Genomic DNA, 19,510 nt, shown 5'->3' with positions numbered 1-19,510 from the left:
ATTCTATTCTAAGCAAAAAGTGTTTGGTCCAAAATTTAAAAAGACATCAGAAAAGCCAATGAAGTAGACTTGCTGTGCCTACATGTATGGTGGAAGTATTTTGACGGCGCCAACATTACATTTTCTATGTATGTACTTTGGATTGGAAACTTACTGTGATCCAACTCCATATTTAAGATGGGGTCGAATTATTAAATCCCAGACTCATTACTTAATTAAGAATCCTATTTCTTTAAATATGAGATATATGAGATATACAGTATACGCAGTTATAAAAAGTTGCAGTTGCAGAAAATTAACTGGAATGTTCTATTGCATGTTGTGAAGGGTGGCCGAATAACTTCTGATACCCATGATCTTAACCTGGATGTGGTAAATGTTCTACTATTTTCATGAGATTAAAAACATTTTTTCCTTTCGGTTTTCCCCTTAGAATAATGCCAATTGAGCATTATTGTGACAAAATACATGACGTCATATGTCTTATGACATCATAGGTACGTTATATGGCAATTTAAATATGCTAATTATAAAGTTTAATATCACATTTATATCTACTCTCAATGCACTTAGGTGGTCTAAAACCAAGCGTTAAGGAGATATGGAGCTTCAAAATGGTATGATAAATAGCGGCCATTTTGAATGTATGCTAATTAACCCACTTCCTGACGTCTGATTTTGGTAAACTTTGGAAATAATGTTCATTTTAACAAGGAGAATGTCAAGAAACATGTTTTCTTGCAGTCCCTAAATTGTTCGAATAGTACAATGTCATTTAAACAGTTATAACATAATATATGACGTCACAACTACCATATGACGTCATAAGTACGTCATATGGAAATTTAAATATGCTAATTAGAATGTTTAATATCACATTTATATCTACTCGTAATGCACTTAGGTGGTCTAAATCCAACCGTTAGAGAGATATGAGGCTTCAAAATAGCAAATGGCGGCCATTTTGAATTTATGCTAATTAACCCACTTCCCGATGTCCGATTTTGGTAAACTTTGGATATGATATTCATTTGAACCATATTTACCAGACAAAACAAAAAAAAATTCTGTTGCAATTTGTTCTAGGTTCACCCTAATTTTGACTTATCTTTACTGGACTGGTAAACCGTCATTTCAACGGCAAAAAAAATGCTGTTAAAACAACCTTACCCAACATTAAATTATCAGCATCTACAATTCCACAATTTTTGTTGAACATTTTCAACTTATAGAACATTCCTATAATATACTAATTTTTTGTTTAGCATTCTTGACGTTAATTCCTTTTTTATTTTTTACCCCGTACACCTGATTGAAAAAAAAAAATGGCGAAATTGTAAACACGGATAAAACCCCGACTGTCGTATCGATAGTATCAGCATGTATAGCCTTTATGGACGATGGTATGGACCAAACAATATAGAAACCGGTCGCCGTTTATCTAGAGCTAAAACATTTACTGACTGTAGCTGCCGCGCGAGTAGAAGTGTGTCCAAAAACAGAGGAGGAAACTTTGGGCGATATGACGTCACGTTATTAGAAAGCACATGGTTTTTTTAGCACCGTGAAGCGATGTACAACACGCACAGGCCTCGAATAGGCCAAAATTAAAAAATAGCTTTGTTTCTGGTTGAGGGTGGAATTTAAAAAAAAAAAAAAATTCTACCCGCAACATGTTTTTGGGGATTTCCCCTATTATTCATCAGATTGCGTAGTAGAGTAGTAGGACTGTCTACAATACATCTGTATCTTTTTGTATTTCATATAAATATTACGTGTATTTACGATCCATATAAATAATAAATAGGTTATGTAGTAGAATATAAATTATAGTTATAGTTATATGATTTCTGAAGCTTTTTTGTAAGAATTCAAAACACGGACGGACACCGACCCCTTTCTCTCTCTAACGGACGATAGTATTGAATTACAGTAGAGTAGCATCATTCCACAATCTACTGAGTTTTTGTGTCCGTTAAACGCTGATCTAACGGACGATAGTATACAAATAATGAATGTTTATGAGTGCAATGGTACAAATAATGGCACGAGGTGAATGATGAAAGGTTATATCAACGAGGCAAAGCCGAGTTGATATAACCTTTCATCATTCACCAAGTGCCATTATTTGTACCATTACACGAATACAAAACATTCATTATTTGTTTTATATAACATCTAAATAAATTCTAGTTATTTGAATCAAATAAAAGGTAGCCCTAGCCAAAGCTTACTACATTTCATTCACACACATTTGATTAAAAACAGTAACATTTGGTTTTTAATAATGTTATATTAAATGTTATATTTATATGGATTTCGTAAACACACCTACTTTTGTGTTAATTATGTCAACAAACGACCAAACAATCCTAGGCCTAGCAAGGCTAAAACGCCTAGGCTAGGCCTAGCCTAATACTAGCATGGCCTAGGCTAGACCTAGTAGCCTAGTACTAGCTTGGCTGAAAGGCAAAACTTCGACAGACAATTGGAACTTATCTAAGCTAATTATGGTTTTTCCAACAATTCCACGTCTTGTAGGGATGTGCCCATTAATTAATCAAAATCCTAAAAACGATCTAAAGCTAATTTAAATGCCTCTTTGAATGAAATTAGTACATAATGTCCAAATCGTACACAAATATCTGCTGCTGTTGCATATCTCGCGGTGGTGTTTACAAATGAAACTGAGACCAGACGACAGGTGGCGCTGTTGTATTTCACAGTACATAGCCATATCATAGGATAATTTGTGTACTAGATTTTTTTTCATCCGCGAGACATTTTTTTTTTCGTACACAAAAATGTTTCAAAAAGTACTATTTAACGATCGTTGAATAGTGCGTACTATTGCACGCCATGTGACCCACATTCGTCCAATCAAATGACAGGAATTTATATAGGTGTTATATAATATTGAATGACAGCATACAGAGTATAGCATTATTCCACAGGTTACTGAGTGTTTGTGTCCGTTAAACGCAGAGCTAACGGACGATAGTGTTGAATGACAGTAGGCCTATATAGAGTAGCATTATTCCACAGTACTGAGGTTTTATGTCATATACAAATAACAATAAATCTGGGGAAAAGGCAGAATCCCAGAAAGATACAGGATCTTTGGTTGCTTATGCAGATTGCAATCAGCACATTTTTTTCCGTGAGAAGAATTCCTGGCGTTAAATAAAGTGTACCTTTCGAAATCCATGTTCTTCACAGTCTGAACTGATACAGTAAATTATTTAAAAAAATATTGTCTAAAGTGCAAATCTATATTTGATTGTTTAATTAATGAAATGTTATGGATAAGAGTTGAAACCGTCACAAAATGGCTCAGTCAAAGCAAAATTATTTAACAATTTTAACGAGAGGAGGAGCTTATCTTTCTAGGCTTTCTTTGTTATTAATTGTTTATAGTATGTAATCTAAACAATAGCTACCCGATTGTCTGGCGGTGTACTTTTAACGAATCGTTCATGGCCTAGCTCTCTGTAGTGCGGTATTCGCGTCAATATCATGTTACATCCAGGGATCAAAAATGCGTATTTTTTTTCAGGTGAAAGTCGGCTATTAGAAATTTAGACACGTGTCGCCCGACGTACCAGGCTAAAAAATACCATGAATCGAATCGTAAATAGTATGCTTAGACCTATATATTTTTATTTTACCGTGTAGGCCTAGGCCTATATATATTTTTATTTTACGGTAGGCCTAGGATACAGTATTATACATGATTATTTTAATAAATATAATTTTTTACGTTGTTACAACGCGTTGTAACAACAATGACCGGACTGCTAATAACCCGTTATTTTGAGTCATCATAGGATTTCACCAACATACCATAACAAGGACTGTTAATAACGCGTTGGAATCATCGTTACGCAACACTGAACAGCATACTATTATATATAACTTTTGAATACGTAAAACAAGATTTTAGGCCCGTATGATTATGACACCAAATCTAAGCTGGGCTGCTAAGTAAGATATGCTCTTTTTAAGGCAAACGCACAATGGGTCAAAATAAACTCATTTAAAATAATCAATGTTAATTAAAACAATTAATTGTTTACCTGAATAGTATATACAACATTATAAAAATTGTTTTCTTTTCGTATTATTACGTTATTAAATTGAAATACGGAGCTAAAGTTTAGGCCAAGTCACGGCTTACTCGCGATCAGTAGTCGCTCCCGTTAAAGTATTTCGGTCGCAGTTAATGACTTTCGACCGCCGTATACAGAGTCAAATGTAACGTTGGTAAATTAGCTTAATAAATTTCTTCGGTACATTTTAACTTAACGCATTTGTATTGTATACTTGCATAATAAATCTTCCGCACATTACCGTACATCAATTTTAAGTTGTTAAATTAATGTGTAAAACCAGATATTCTACGACGGAATAGGACATGTCAATCTCCGACATCGCTGCTGTCACACATCTCGCGTCGAGCCGGCCGAAGTCGAGCGAGGAAAACTAAAACAACGTGTTCAAAATATGGAACGTACCATTCGCTGATAGGGTGCATTGATGTATTAAACGGAAAACGTCACAACAAACTAGCGCGTACTTTACAGTACAATATTTTACTCACTACAATATTCACCGGATTATAATGGTTCAATCTTCGAAATTCTGAACGGGATTTACGCCTCATGCACCATTTTAAAATGTAGTTCGCACAATTACCATGCACAATACGTTTGTAATCTATGTTTTATCGATTTCAATGTAGATTTAGCTATAATTTAATACCAAAATCCATAAAATTCAAAATTGGTTTTTTGTCACCAAAATTGATCTTTCGTTACGAAAAACCTATTTATAGAAGACGATTTTCACACAAATTAAAGCTCATTTAAAGCCTGATAACATACAACAAAATTAATCCGCTAGCTTCAATGGTAATCGTGCGATCGTGTTTTGAAAACTGATGGGGATTTTCCGATGAGGTTTTCAACGCGCGGAAATCGGCTCGACGGGATTTTAGAACCGTTTTAAAATCGCATTTTCTCGGCAACTACTTCATTAATTTTAATTGTAAACACACTTATACATAGATTAAAACAAGTACTTTCAAACAATATAAATTACAAAACAAATAAAGTATTAATTAAGAGTGAACACAATTTATTTACCATCAAAGTCATACTACTTATTCGAATTTTTTTAATATTTCAAAAGTGATACCCCTCGGTACGCTTTCATTGGGATACCTAATGAAAGGTAAACAATTCACAATGGAAGGCAAGCAAAATCTACCGTACTGTACATCAATTAATGAAATAAAAATATAAAACTTTATTTACCTCAGACATCCTGTAGAGCCTTCTCTTATTACATTATTCTTGTCAAGCAGCAGTGGGCCTAAGGTTTTTACTACACCTTGGTCTAATAGTAACTGTAGGGCATTCTTATCTATCACTAAGTTAGCAATACTAGAACATCCACAAGCTCTTTCCTCAAATGATGGACTTTGAAGCTGGGGAAGGAATAGTATCAAATTAACATATTAATTATGTGTTTGCACCTCACAAAACTAATAAAATCACCCACATTACTAAGTCATGCTTGATTCAACTGTTTTTTTTTTCTTTTTCCTCCAAAATGGCGAGAAGTTAAACATTTTTTTTAGCCAATTTTGCTACCAATTAAAAAGCAATAAAGTTTAATATCAAAATAAAACTGTTATTGAGCTACAGTACAGAAGGAAAAAATGCTGCAACTTTTCATAGGAGCTAGCTTCGTAGACAGAATGTAGGCTATGTAGTTTGGCCTCATAATCGCAATAAACAACTTTCAATAAGCTACATTCTGAAGTTCGTAAGGATTCCGCAAGATTAGTTAAAACAACCCTACAGTGACGTTCTTTGAGAAGCAACAAGGTGAAAATTACTGAGTTATGTTTGACTGGCGGAGGACCAAGTTGTAAATTACTCAAAAATACAAAATATTTTTAAATCGTAATCATTTCAAAACTCTATACTCACGCTACCCATTCACGTTTTTGCAAATTGCGATTGGAGATGTCAATTTGCGGAAAAAAAATTTATATTATTCACAAAACTTGTAATTACAAACAAACAAACTGCGCATGTGTATAGATGAAAATATCGCGCAATAACATAACAAACATGCTGCATGGACATTCCGCCGACGTCGTAGTTCGTTTGTGGAGTGTTACGATGTTTTCGCGAGTGAATAAGAAGCATATAAAACACAAACGAAACTATTTATTATTTTATATTGTTTGTGATGAAAAACTTTATCCAGGTAGGCTGCATTGCTGATAATTGATAGAAGCCTGACGCCGATCATACATGACTCGGCTGTGGCATAGTCAACCGTTGAATAGGCCACCTATAGGCTATGGTCGTGGCGACTGGTATCGCGTCAGGCCGGTGAGACTGCAGTAGATAGGCCTAACATATTTTAATGCGGTCATGTTTTATTTTTATTTTAATCACAAATTTTGAATGAATAAAGATAAAAACAATACAAGAGAACAATCTATATATTTATTTGATGTATATACAGTACCAAAAAATTTAGCCATTTTCATGGTTTTTAAAAAAATCGGCGACCTTTCGAAAGAAAATTTGACCTTAGCGTGAGTGTAGAAACTGTCTGTCTGACTTGACAAAACAGCAGTTATCCCAACCTGCATGACTGGATTGTTGGCCATTGTAACAAAGACCGATGTCCAGGAGACCTCAAAACACATTTTTAAATTGTTCTCAGTTTATAGTATTTCTAACTGTCATGGGACTTTTTTGAATGCATAAATGAAAAGATCACGCCAGAAAACCCCTAATTATTTTGTTGCTTTTAAAAGAATAGGAAAGTGGTCAAATTTTTCTATACATATAATATTAGGGACTTTTTTTTAGCAATGCAGCGTTTTTTGATGGTCCGTCATTTTTGTCATTTTACGCTAAAACTGATCTGAATTAAAACACGCATTACTAGAAAATCCCAGAGAAGAATCTACTTCCTATGTAGACTTTTGGTATAAACTCTGCAATAATGTCGTTCTTCTATAGGTCAGTTATAGAGAGTGTTATAACGTATTCTTTAACAGTATGGTTCGGGAGCGCTACCGAAAATAATTCATCGTCTATAATTTATCTGCACAATTGCCTTTGGAGAACATATTTTCGGATCGTCTTCTGAAAAAGGCAGTGGCTATCAAAGATGATCAATTTCATCCGGCCTCTAGTACCGTATATTTCGGTGTATAAGTCGCACTTTTGACACGCAAATTTGACCTCTAAATTAAGGGTACGTCTTATACACCGAACATAAATGCCTCAACACACAGATTGTACATAGGCCTAGGCCTCGATATCATCACCTCGTTTGCTAGGCCTGAGTCTAGGCTCGCACTGGCCGATCGCCAAGTCGCCATGGGCGAAAACGTTTCTGGATTGGCGAAAAATAAAACGGCTACTTTAGCCATTTTGGCGATGACATGTGATAAAATAGATAATTAAATAATCATTTTGGCGAAAGCATAAAGTCCAACTAAAAGGTCCATTTGTCGATCTCCAAGAATTTATTTGTGATTACAGGTGATTACTTCAAGCTTCATTTGTCGTCAACTTGTTTCGTTGTACCAGGCGTCTCTTTGTTATTTCAAAAAGATGGAGATAGCAGAGATAGACTGCACAGAGAGACAGACGTTACACGACACATGGATGATAAGTCTACCCAAACTATCACGTGTTGTGCGCTGCACAAACGATCGACTACGTAGCCGACGGTCAGCTAATTACCGGGATTGTCTATTTTTCGATAGGGGTGTACTTTTCAGATTAAAAAGAAACATTATAGTATCTTCGATGAATGACGTCTTAATCTTATCGAAATCAAAAATGTATGCGTTATGCATTTAGAGTCTTCCAATTTAATGTAGTTTCATATTTTACCCTTAATAAACTTCCCCCGTGCGTCAGTGTAAACAAAACAACATGCGGGAAATGGTAGAGTCTAACGGGGATTTAGCTAAACACACACGTGCATCTGAGCGGGGCCGGCCGCCGGCTTCTGTGTTGTTGTGTAAATAAATAATAATCGGGATAAATTTCTCGGCTACCCAATTTCTCGCCCTGACAGAAACGCTTCGGCGCAGCCTTGAGGGATGGAAAGATGTGTACTCTGTGCTTTGGCCTATATTATCTTACGTTTAACAACGATACGAGTGTTCGTTTGCTAGGAATTTTCCTCAATATTTTTAGCATACGATATACCGTTGGGTTGTTGTACATAATTTTGTAGGCCTAGGCCGGCGGTTCTGCACCTCTTGAGCATACCCAATTTAAAAACATTAACCCGCTGCGCGGCGGTGATTCTGAGTGATTCTAGGACACGATTTTCGCCTGGTACGCCATGGAAGCCGTCACACGCAAACATGACCAGCCAAGCGTAAAAAACAAAAGTAACATAGCGTTCAGGGGATTTTAGAAAACTGTAAAATGTTTCTTATTAAATTGATAACTGTATGAATGCTGTATGATTAAAAACAATTTGAACAATTGTTTTGATCATGTAAAAAAAATACAAAAAAAATATTTTTTTTAATCATACAGTGATTTAGGCATGGTTCTTTATCTCAATGCCTTACAAAAATGTTCAGGGAACAGTGTATAGACCTGTCGACATAGATAAATTGACTAAAATGTTTTAACCACTATATTTCAACAATTTTAATTTTTGGCTATAAACAGATTCATTTGGCTAAATAAAAAAATTTGACTTTAGCCATTTTGGCTATAGATAAACTGATTTGACTAAAAAAAATATTTTGACTTTCGCCAAATGGCTAAACAAAATGAAATGTTAGTGCTACCCCAGTGAGTAGGCTAGGTCTAGCTACAGTAACTAACTAACGTAACGGCAACCTGCTTCTGCCTAGTTGTCAAGGCATTTTAGCATGATGTTATACTAAATATGATGAAAAGATTTGTTCATTATGGAGCTGTTTTAGGCGCTCCGATAAAATTTCATTTGTAAACTTTTACGTACGATTGGAATAGTATTTATTTATACAGTAGTTATACGCACGATCGCCGACCCCCAGCGCAAGCCCTTCTTGGCGGCCACATGGTGTACAGTATTCGACTAGTATATTCTCCAGGTGATTATAGCATGGACCTAGCGTACACACTTCTCGGATACGTAGATACTAATCGAATACGATTGTCCGTGAAAATGTGCGCCCTCTCGAAATGATCGAGCGAGGCTAGCCCACACACGTACGTGTTACACACACGGTCATGCACTCGATGTTGCGGGTGCGAAAACTCATGAATAACAAGTTAGAAAGAACTTGTTGAGGCTGGGCGCGGCCGAGCCTAGGTAAGGAAAAACCTAAATAAAGGACACCGTTGTAGATAACAAAATATATTATTACAATAATATTACAATTTAAAAAAACATTGTTTTGATGAAATATAAGGTGCGTCTTATACATCAACAATATAAAAAATACCGATATTTTACTCTCAGTAGGTATCCCAATGAAGCGGATTTTCGTTACCGCGATTTTAACACGTTCGTGAAATTTCAAAAAGTGACGTGTCTTTGAAGTTAAAAATATACTGTTTCTTATATACACATGTGAATAAAAATTATATGTCTGGAAAGATCTTGTTTAAGGGATTATTTTCATATATTTTTAATCTATGTTTATTAAATATTTTAATAGAAAACGCGAGTTAAAAATGAGGTACAAAAGCCGGCGAGCCGAAATCCGCGCGCTAAAAATAACTTTGGAAAACACCTACCCATTTTCAAAACACGACCGCACGAGGTCCATAATAGGTGGTGGAGTAATTTTTGTTGCATGTTATCAGGCTTTAAATACTCTTTATTTTGATATGTAAATCGGTTATTATTATTATGTTAATCCGCCTCAAATGTCAATTTAAACGATAAAAATTGAATTTTTTAGTCTTTCTTATTATCAAAATCTGGCTAATTTAGTATTGAATTGAAGCTAATTTATATTTCTGTTTGATAAACCACATCGTTTTATTTGACTTTGCGTGGACCTCGTGCGAAGAGGCCAACAAGACCAACCACTGAAAAAAATAATCCCTACCATAATATCAGTGTTTACCATTTTCCTTACGGGGGGGGGGGGGGGGATTCAGTTCTCCGCTTATTACTAAATTACCGTCGCCCAGACAATGTGCATGGTATGCATGTATTAGCGCGTTAATTAATGATTGGATAACCCCTGCAGTGGACTGTTCCATTTTCTGAACTAGTCTTCGCCGCACACGAGGCATGTCGAAAAATGTCGCCTCTCATGGAATATTTGCTTCGAAACGTCAATTTTACCGATTTATTAAATTATTTAATAAGTGGAATATTTATAAATCTACTATATAAAGCAAGTACGTTAGGAAGAAATGTACCGAAGAAATTTAAGAAGCTTTGATTTTGCTATGCAGCGGCCGTAAGCCATTCTATGTAGGCAGCCGAAACGCGCTTTGGCCTGTGTTGCCGTTGTATGTCTACGCTCTGTTTCTAGGCCTAAATTTTATTCCGTATATTTCAATTCAAAGTGCAACTTTCGGTTAGAATTATCGAAATGGAAATAAAATTAAACATGTTACAATTATACCATTGAGGTAATTACTTTGTTAAATAAAAAATTTCTTCCCGATATTTCTTAGGCAGAATTTAGCATCAGGCTTTTATTTAGACCTTCTTAGCTAGGGGCCTATATAACTTAACTTGTAGTAGGCGCGGCCGAGTCTACGTTTGGCCCGGCGCTCCAAATGGAATCGAACACATAATAAGCACGGGCTTAATTCTTATTTTTGGCGGTTCGGAAATCAATTAAAATAATATATGATTATAAATATAACTTTAAATACTAGAATTATTAAAAAAATGTATACTTACGAAAAATAATATTTAATGAAAAGAAACAATACCCACACAGTTTTTTAACGCAATATTTTTTTTTTTCACATTTTAACATTTTTTAACAATATTTTATGTTGTATTTCAGAATTACCTACCTGTCAATATAAATAACCTTACTAAAATACATATTACATTTTATGCAATGCAAAAAAAAAGAAGTTAAATCACACATTGGTTCAAAAGTTATGAATCATTTAAAGACAGGAACTTTTTGGGCATTTTTTAGACATTGGGAAAATCACGCGTAAAAAGCCCTCTGACGAATTTTGGAGGGCAATATCTAAAAAAAAAAAATGTCGAGGACACCCAAAAAAAAATATTCTTGTACAACTCTGTTGTATCTATGGGTTTGGAAAAAATAAGAACTTTAAAATTATTAGTATAAAAGTTATAACCCTTCAAAAATGGGTTCAAATATAATTAGCCATTTTTCAAGCCAAAATCACTGTTTTTTGGGCACTTTAACGGACCATAACTTTTGAATGGATAATCCGATTTCAATCATTTAAATTGCAAAAGTTTATGTTCAGTAAGTTCCTTCTGATTAACTGAAAGAAAAAGTACCATCATTAATTTGAATTTTTACATTGGGATACCTACTCTCAGTTAGGGGGTGCGTCTTATACACAGGTGCGACTTATACACCGAAATATACGGTAGGTTCCAGTCGATGCGCAGCGGGCGGAGATTTTGTTCTATTAAGGCCAATAAGGCACAATTTACAAATAGTTTCTTTCCAGGAGCTATTAGAGCCTTAAACATCATGTAGACACTTTTTGTTATGTTTTTGTTTGAGTTGGTGTTGTGTCCGTTGGATATTGTGCTCCGCCAACAGAGCAAACAGAATTTCTATGTTTTTTCCTTAAAACAAATGACAATAAATGATACTTGACTTGACTTGAACTACCACAGTTTTGAGAAAACTACCCCGCCATATGTTTCGCTCAAGTATAGGCCGAATTTGCAACTCGTAATTTTACCACTGAAGCAACTAAATTCACAATACGTCATAACTAAAGGTCCAGAGAAGAAATTGTCCACATGTTTTAATTTCCATTAGTCATATTAATTAGAGATTGTCACTTTTTTACTCGGGGTAACCGAGTCTAGGATTTACTCATTTTCTCCTCCTCCTCCATCTGGACACTATTGAGTAAAAAGTGCGATTTTTAAAGTACTACCAGGCCTCGAATTTGGGGATTTTAGGGGCAAGGCCATTTGGCCTCCGGTTTTCATTGATTTTAGGGGCCCCAAGGCCATTTGTTTTAAATCGAAGGGGCATCAAGGCCAAAATTAAAAAATATTGTAATAACTAGGCCAAAATTAAAAAATAGCTTGTTTCCGGTTGAGGGTGGAATTTTTTCCAAAAAAAAAAAAAATTCTACCCGCAAAATGTTTTGGGGATTTCCCCCTATTCATCAGATTGCGTAGTAGTAGTAGTAGGACTGTCTACAATACATCTTTTTGTATTTCATATAAATAGTACGTGTATTTACGATCCATATAAAAATAATAAATAGGTACGACGTTCAGCGTTTATAGTTTACCGTCCTGTTTTGAATGTTTCGTTTAGTTTCAAATAATGCGATAAAAAGGCACGTGAAGCCAACCAAGGAACCCCAGAACAGGTATAAAGAACCTAACAACAGCAAGCTACTCAGCCTTACTTAGCTAGCAGCCGACGGAGAAAACATGATACAAAAACAATTTGTTTGTAGGCCTTACCTACAACTATTCATACACAGAGTGTTAACCACGGTAAAAATCAAGCCAATGACATTATGTAGTAGAATATAAATTATAGTTATTTTCCGAGTTTCGATTTCTGAAGCTTTTTTGTTAGTATAATCCATATTTATAAGAATTCAAAACACGGACGGACACCGACCCCTTTCTCTCTCTCTGTTTAGCCGGCCTTCTGCACGTGTATTGTGGACTATACCATTTCCTTGAGTTAGGTAAAAACGCGTTTGGTAATTTAGTGTACGACGTTGTTAAACAATATTTTTCGATGATCTGTCTGCTGGATTATTGAGGTGGGTGCGATAAAATATAAATATGATATACAGTACTTCCAACGATCTTCGGGTTGAGGTGCAGGTTTAACTTTGGTGCTAAAAATAAACACCCCTAATTTTACACGTATAATGGACTACACCATGCAGGAACGCACATGGTATTTTCTTATCAGAGGGTGCGTGTACGTTAAAAGGAATTGTTTTTCCAAAGATCCGATCCTTCGCGTACGTACGACGTACGGACGTCGTGTGTGAAATTTCTTATCAGAGGGTGCGTGTGCGTCAAATAGAATTGTTTTCCCAATGAATTGAATTGCGTGTGTTCGACCGGATTGGCGGCGGGAGGATAGGCTAGGCTAGGCTAGCTAGGAGTGCCTGTAATCGAAGGCGGCTACCTCGATTATTGAGGTGGGGTGGTGCGACTTTAATACTTTCAGTAACCTCCGATCGAGGAACGTTTTTAGCTTGATTATTAAAAGTGTACACCCCTGTATTTTAATGTACTATCTATATCATGATTTACCACGCACGGCGGCCGGGACGATATTGTTTTGGTTACAAAATGTTCGATGTTTTGTTTACTGTTTCAGTGTTTGTGTATTAATAAATGCGTTTAGGGAAATCCCCTTGCAACAAAGACAGGCGATAGTTTTGCGTCTCGTCCGAGTCGTGTAAACAAATCTTCTTGACATTATTTTCTATCTAATTCAGTGGTTTTTATTGTGGAAAAACTCGAGAAGGGCACTCGCGGCCAACGCAAAAAAAGGGCAGGCCAGTAGTGGCCGTGGGTGCTATTCATTTTCGAGGGCATTGAGGCCAACTGGGAGGGCACCGACGGCACTGGCCGCGGTAAAATTCGAGGCCTGTACTACTCCTCCCTTATTAGTTGTAGTATTGAGCTGGGATTTGGCATGAATAAACTACAGGGACATGTCCTCAAAGCTATATAGTCCAGTCAATCTACCGATAGACCCAAAACAAATTGCAATAGTTTCCGAACCTTTTTTATTTGATTCTATATGTTCCCGGAAGAAACATTTCCAAAATCTACCAAAATCGGTTCAGTGGAACATACTTTTTTAAGGGGTCAAGAGGTCATGAGGGTCAAATTATATATTTGTATATCTCAGTAACCGCTTGGCCGAACTTGGTAATTTTGGTGTCAAACAATTCAGAAGACCCATATTTATATTCACTCTAATGAAAGTTTTTTATCAAAAATGACCGGAATCCATGTTTTTGACCTTTGACCTATTATTTTGGCATATTCATATCTCGGTAACCACTGGTCGTAAACAAGCGTTTTTGGTGTCAAAATACCCAGAAGGTCTATGTTTATATTCACTCTAATGAAAACGTTTTGTGTATTATGACTAGACGACATCATTTTGACCTTTGACATATATTCATTATTTTATATTATTTCACTAATTAAATTTTTTGTATCTCAGTGACCAATAGGCGTAACTTCGTAATTTTTATGTTAATCAATTCAGAAGACCCTTATTTATATTCACTCTAATAAAACTTTTTACAAAAAAATGACCGGAAACTACTCTTTTGACCTTTGACCTATTATATTGGTATATTCATATCTTTGTAACCAATGGGCGTAGATGAGCATTTTTTGTGTCAAAATATTCAAAAGGTCTATGTTTATATTCACTCTAATGAAAAAGTGTTGTGTGGTATGACCGGAAGTCATCGTTTTGACCGTTAACATATATTCTTTATTTCATATCTCACTAAATATATTTTTTGTATCTCGGTGACCAATAAGCGTAACTTTTGTGTTAAACAATTCAGAAGAACCATATTTATTTACTCTAATGAAACTATTTTTACAGAAAATGACCGGAAGCTTTCAACTATTATATTTATATATTTGTATCTTTGTGAACTATAGGTTTAGATGAGCATTTTTTGTGTCAAACAACTCAGAAGGATATCCACTCTAATAAAAAATGTCTGTGTATATAGTCAATGCGAAAGTAATTATTTTGACCTTTGATATCTATCCAGAAAACGTTTAGTAATTGGGGCAATATATTGGTGTTATATTTCTTCATAGATCAGCACCCAAGAAAACATTTAACTATTCATTATTCTGTTTATATTTACTCTAAAAACACACAAAACAGAAAAATATCCAAATAGGCCTGGTTGAGAATATTTACCAATCGTCTGATTTTACAAACCCATTGTTGAATCTTCAGAATCGGTATCTCATTTTTATCTAGTGAAATGTTTGCGCATACACCTCGACACTCACTACATGCCATGGAGCAATCTAATCCATTGTTCCTACAGCTGCATTTCATATTATAGCAGCCTGTTTTGCATTTGCATCTTATGATTTGTAGGAGCGATTGTGGTGCTGGGGGGTTGTCCGCCAAATATGGTATCATCCTGCCTTGGCTGATCTTCCATCCATATTTATCTGGAGGTACATTTTCTTCATTTCCAAGCCAAACTTGAACTTGTTGGTACACCCTTAGACTATGATACTTTGCCGCTGATGCCGTTGGGGGTAAAGAACGTGGATGAACTGCTTTAGTACTGCATGTAGTCTTTTCATGAAATTTACGAAACCTCAATTCATCTAGGTTTTCATTATCGCTGCTACCATACAAAGACAAAATGGCGTTATTACCCGCTGCAATTACCTCCTGTCTGTTTGCCTTACAAGTCATAAACACTTTGGCTTGTTCAGAAAAGAAACAGTCACTTCTTACTTTAGTTACTGCTTTGATTTTCCCAATACCAAAAAATCGCGATGTCGTGTCACATCCAAGGAACGCGTGACAAAATAGGATATATTTACAAACATCGCTGCCAAGGTCAAGTCTTGTTGCCGCAATGTTCCAACATCGTTGCACCTTTTTAGTTTCTTTCCTTTGGTTTGGCTTGAACCATACATTATGTTTGGTGTGACCACCATTGTGGATAAGGAGGACTAGGATATCTGTATCATCTGCGATGACAACCGTGCCTATTTGTTCTGCACAGGACAGAGCCATCTTCGACACAAGATAGTCAGCGTCAGCTTCTGCGTGGTGAACAGTACAACCTTCTTTTTCAAGACTATTTCCCAAAATCTTAATGAATCTTTGTTTGTTTTGAACGTTTGACAGAAATTCTTCTTTTTTGGTTTGTAAGGTCATAGATTGGTCAAAGTGTACAGCTACACCACCACCACCACTTCTCCTTGTATGTGTACAGTCTTTTGTACTTAGTGAGTTATCGTACCCATCAAAACCAACAATGGGTTTTCCATATTTGTGAGAAATATATTTAGTGTATACTCTCATAATGTCTCCCCATGAAGCCCCTCTTGTCCATGGAATTTTATGAAGTAGTGCTCCTCCATCTAAGACGTACTGAATTTGATCAGGAGGTTCTGGAGCAACCTCGATTGCTGTTGACCACAAACTATCAGCTAAACTAGCTTTATTTGCAGACCTCATCATATCTAATGATTCAAACAATCTAAATATATCTGATACATTATCGCATCTTGTGCCGGCAGTTACAAGTCGTTGAAATAGAAGTAAAGGATCTACATTGACCACATCATCTTTTATCTTCAATGCGCTTTTAGAGTTCATTGTAATGGATTGGCTCTTTTTCCGAAATGTGTAGTCGGCGACCTTTTGGTTTGTCATTGATTGCACAATTTGTTGACCTACATGCTTGGCATTGTCACAGTCTACATTGATATGTGCCGTTACTCCAGTTGCAATGTTTGTCAGTGATTTTGTACTGTCTGTATTGAATGGTTTTCGCAGTGTCAGATACCTTGATATGTCTTGTACATCACTGAGGTCCTTCATCTTTCTGGCATATGTTGTTTCTTTATGTTGTTCACTGGTAGTATACGAAACGTTAGTGAACTCTTGCATTGAATGATTGATCTTGGCACAGACTGGAGTTGAAAGGACCCAGACAAGTCGTTTCTGTTAATCCTCGCCCTCTTGTTAGACCTCCTCTTGTTTTTATGCTACAGTACGCATAAGACACTGTTCTGTGGCAAGATCAGTTGATATTCCAGCCCAACGTCTGTCAGATCGCCGCACTTATTATTTGGTCAAATTTAAAATGTTATACTCGAGACTCGAGATTTATTCATGACACGACTAGAAAATGTTAACGGTCAAAATAATGATTTTCGGTTATATTGTACATTTGCATTTGTTTTCATTAGAGTAAATATAAACAAATATACTGGTATAATAGGTCAAAGGTCAAAAACATAGTTTCTATCCATTTTTTAAAAAACTTTTTCATTATAGTGAATATAAATATGAGTCTTCTGAATCTTTTGACACAAAATTGACGAAGTTGTGCTTAGTGGTTACTGAGATATAAAAAATGTATTTACTGAGAAATCTAAAATAATGAATATGTGTCAAAGATCAAAATAATGACTTCCGGTCATTTTACACGAATCTTTTCCATTAGAACTAATATAAACATTGACCTTCTGAGTAGTTTGACGCAAATAACGCTCATCTACGCCCACTGGTTACTAAGATACGAATATACGAAAATATACACTAAAATAGGTCAAAGATCAAAAACATGCTTTCCTGTAGTTTTTGGTAAAAAGGTTTCATTAGAGTACATATAAATATGGGTCTTCTGAATAGTTTGACACCAAAATTAACATGCTACGCCTAGTAGTTTTCAAAATAGAAAAATTTGTAATTTGACCCCTATGACCTTAAAACCCCTTAAAAAGTATGTTCCACTGAACCGATTTTGGTAGATTTTGGAAATGATCTTCCCAGATGCTTATAGAATCAAATAAAAAAGGTTTGGAAACTATTGCAATTTGTTTTGGGTTACGCCCTTTTTTGTCATAGATTGACTGGACTATATAGAGCCGGATTTTTTAATTTCAAACCGGATGCAGCCATATCACATCTCGAAGGTGGTACCGTATAGTCGTATTTGGTAGCGCGGTTATTGATGTGTATGTGACGTTACATCTGGTCTTATGACGTCATTACAGCTTCTTTCGCTGTACCCCGAGTATTGCACATTCGTGCTTGTTAAGCACAGATTTGACAGGGCCAAATACAATTAATCAATCCCTCCAAAATGTACCTGTATAAACAACTAGCTTAGTTTTGCACAACATCACAAAATAAATACAATATGATCATAACAATTACGATGAAGAATAAAATGAATTGAAAAGCAACTTTTCCTACAAAGTAGCTTCGTAGATAGAACGTAGGCTACGTTGTTGGCTTCGTAGGTTCCATTGTTTGGCTTCGTAACCTCAATAAACAAATTTCAATGAGCTACTTTCTGAACTTCGTAACCTTAATAAAAAACCCTACGATGTTCAGTGTTCTCCCCAGGCCTTTGAAGCGTCACGGTACCGTGACGCTTGGGTTCTCTACCATGACGCTTTACGGTCGGCCGTGACGCTTAAAACCTTATCCGTGACGCTTAAAAATATCAACCACAACAATCTAAAAATAGATTAACAGGCAGGTACGGTACTTTCTCTAGAGCTGAGGCGCGGCATACATAAAGAGCCTAATGCATACGAGACACGTGACATGACCACTAGACGAAAAACAAAAGACTGCGTAACAAAGTGTTAAACAACTGAGACTCGCTTTCACCGGCCGCCGCCGAGAGATGTAAACACGTGTTTTGTTACTGCCATGTCTCTCTTTCGATCTCTAGTATTTGGCTGTTGTCTAAAATGTAGTAACTTGTATATTGTAAATAAAGTAAATGATTGATTGTATTGTTTTTCTTGTAAAAATGTTATGTGTATTAAAAATAAATATCGATGATATTATTATTTTCAATATCACACTGAATTAATCGACTATCGGTGGGATTTACTCTTTCGTCGGTAACATACGCAGGTCATCAAATGATTTCTAGGCGCAATTCAATGCTAGCTGCTTTGATCGTATAATACATTCAAGAAGGCTACGATCGTTTTCCTATTTGCTAGTGCGCTAAAGTCTTATTTCACTACTTAAGGTACATTTGTACATCGGTGCTAGAATGTTTTAGGCCCTACTTCGTGAGAAAGTCGAGTGACAAGGGATGTCAGTACTGCGATACTGTATGTCACATGGTGCTTTCACCGGCCGCCGCCGAGAGATGTAAGCACGTGTTTTGTTACTGCCATGTCTCTCTTTCGAATGTTTTCCTATTTCCTAGTGCGCTATGAAGTCTTATTTCCGGGCAACTAGGTGTCTTACTAATGAGTAGGCCTAGTTTTATTTCATCGGGACTTTCCCCCGATGTTTGTATTTGAACACAAAAAATGTTTTTTTATCGCATATGTTTACCCGCCGCCAAAAAAAAAAAGAGTAGGCTACGATCGTTTTAATGTTTGCTAACGCGGTATGAGGTGTCGTTTCCGGCTAACTACAGTTGCCTACTGATGAGTAGGCATATTTTTTTTTTCATATATCGCGTACAGTATGTTTACCTGCGGAAAAGTAGGCTCAATCGGGCTGTTTGCTAGCGTGCTATGAAGTGTCCTTTCCGGCCAACTACAGAGTTGTCCT

General features: G+C 36.0%; 1 protein-coding gene across 2 annotated transcripts in view; it reads right to left on the bottom strand.

The window, feature by feature from the left end:
- Positions 1-19,510, bottom strand: part of LOC140057081 (HEAT repeat-containing protein 3-like) — an 86,710-nt gene that overhangs the window by 56,487 nt on the left and 10,713 nt on the right. For both annotated transcript variants that reach the window (XR_011846870.1, XM_072102616.1), the window contains exon 2: positions 5,316-5,488. Coding sequence is in view for 1 of the 2 variants with exons in the window: in XM_072102616.1 (XP_071958717.1) it covers positions 5,316-5,488 (173 nt within the window). In the remaining variant the exon portion in view is untranslated. The remainder of the gene's footprint in view (positions 1-5,315; positions 5,489-19,510) is intronic.

Source organism: Antedon mediterranea, chromosome 8, assembly GCF_964355755.1.
Source record: "Antedon mediterranea chromosome 8, ecAntMedi1.1, whole genome shotgun sequence".
Lineage (NCBI taxonomy): Eukaryota > Metazoa > Echinodermata > Crinoidea > Comatulida > Antedonidae > Antedon > Antedon mediterranea.
This window is presented reverse-complemented; position numbering and strand designations above follow the sequence as displayed.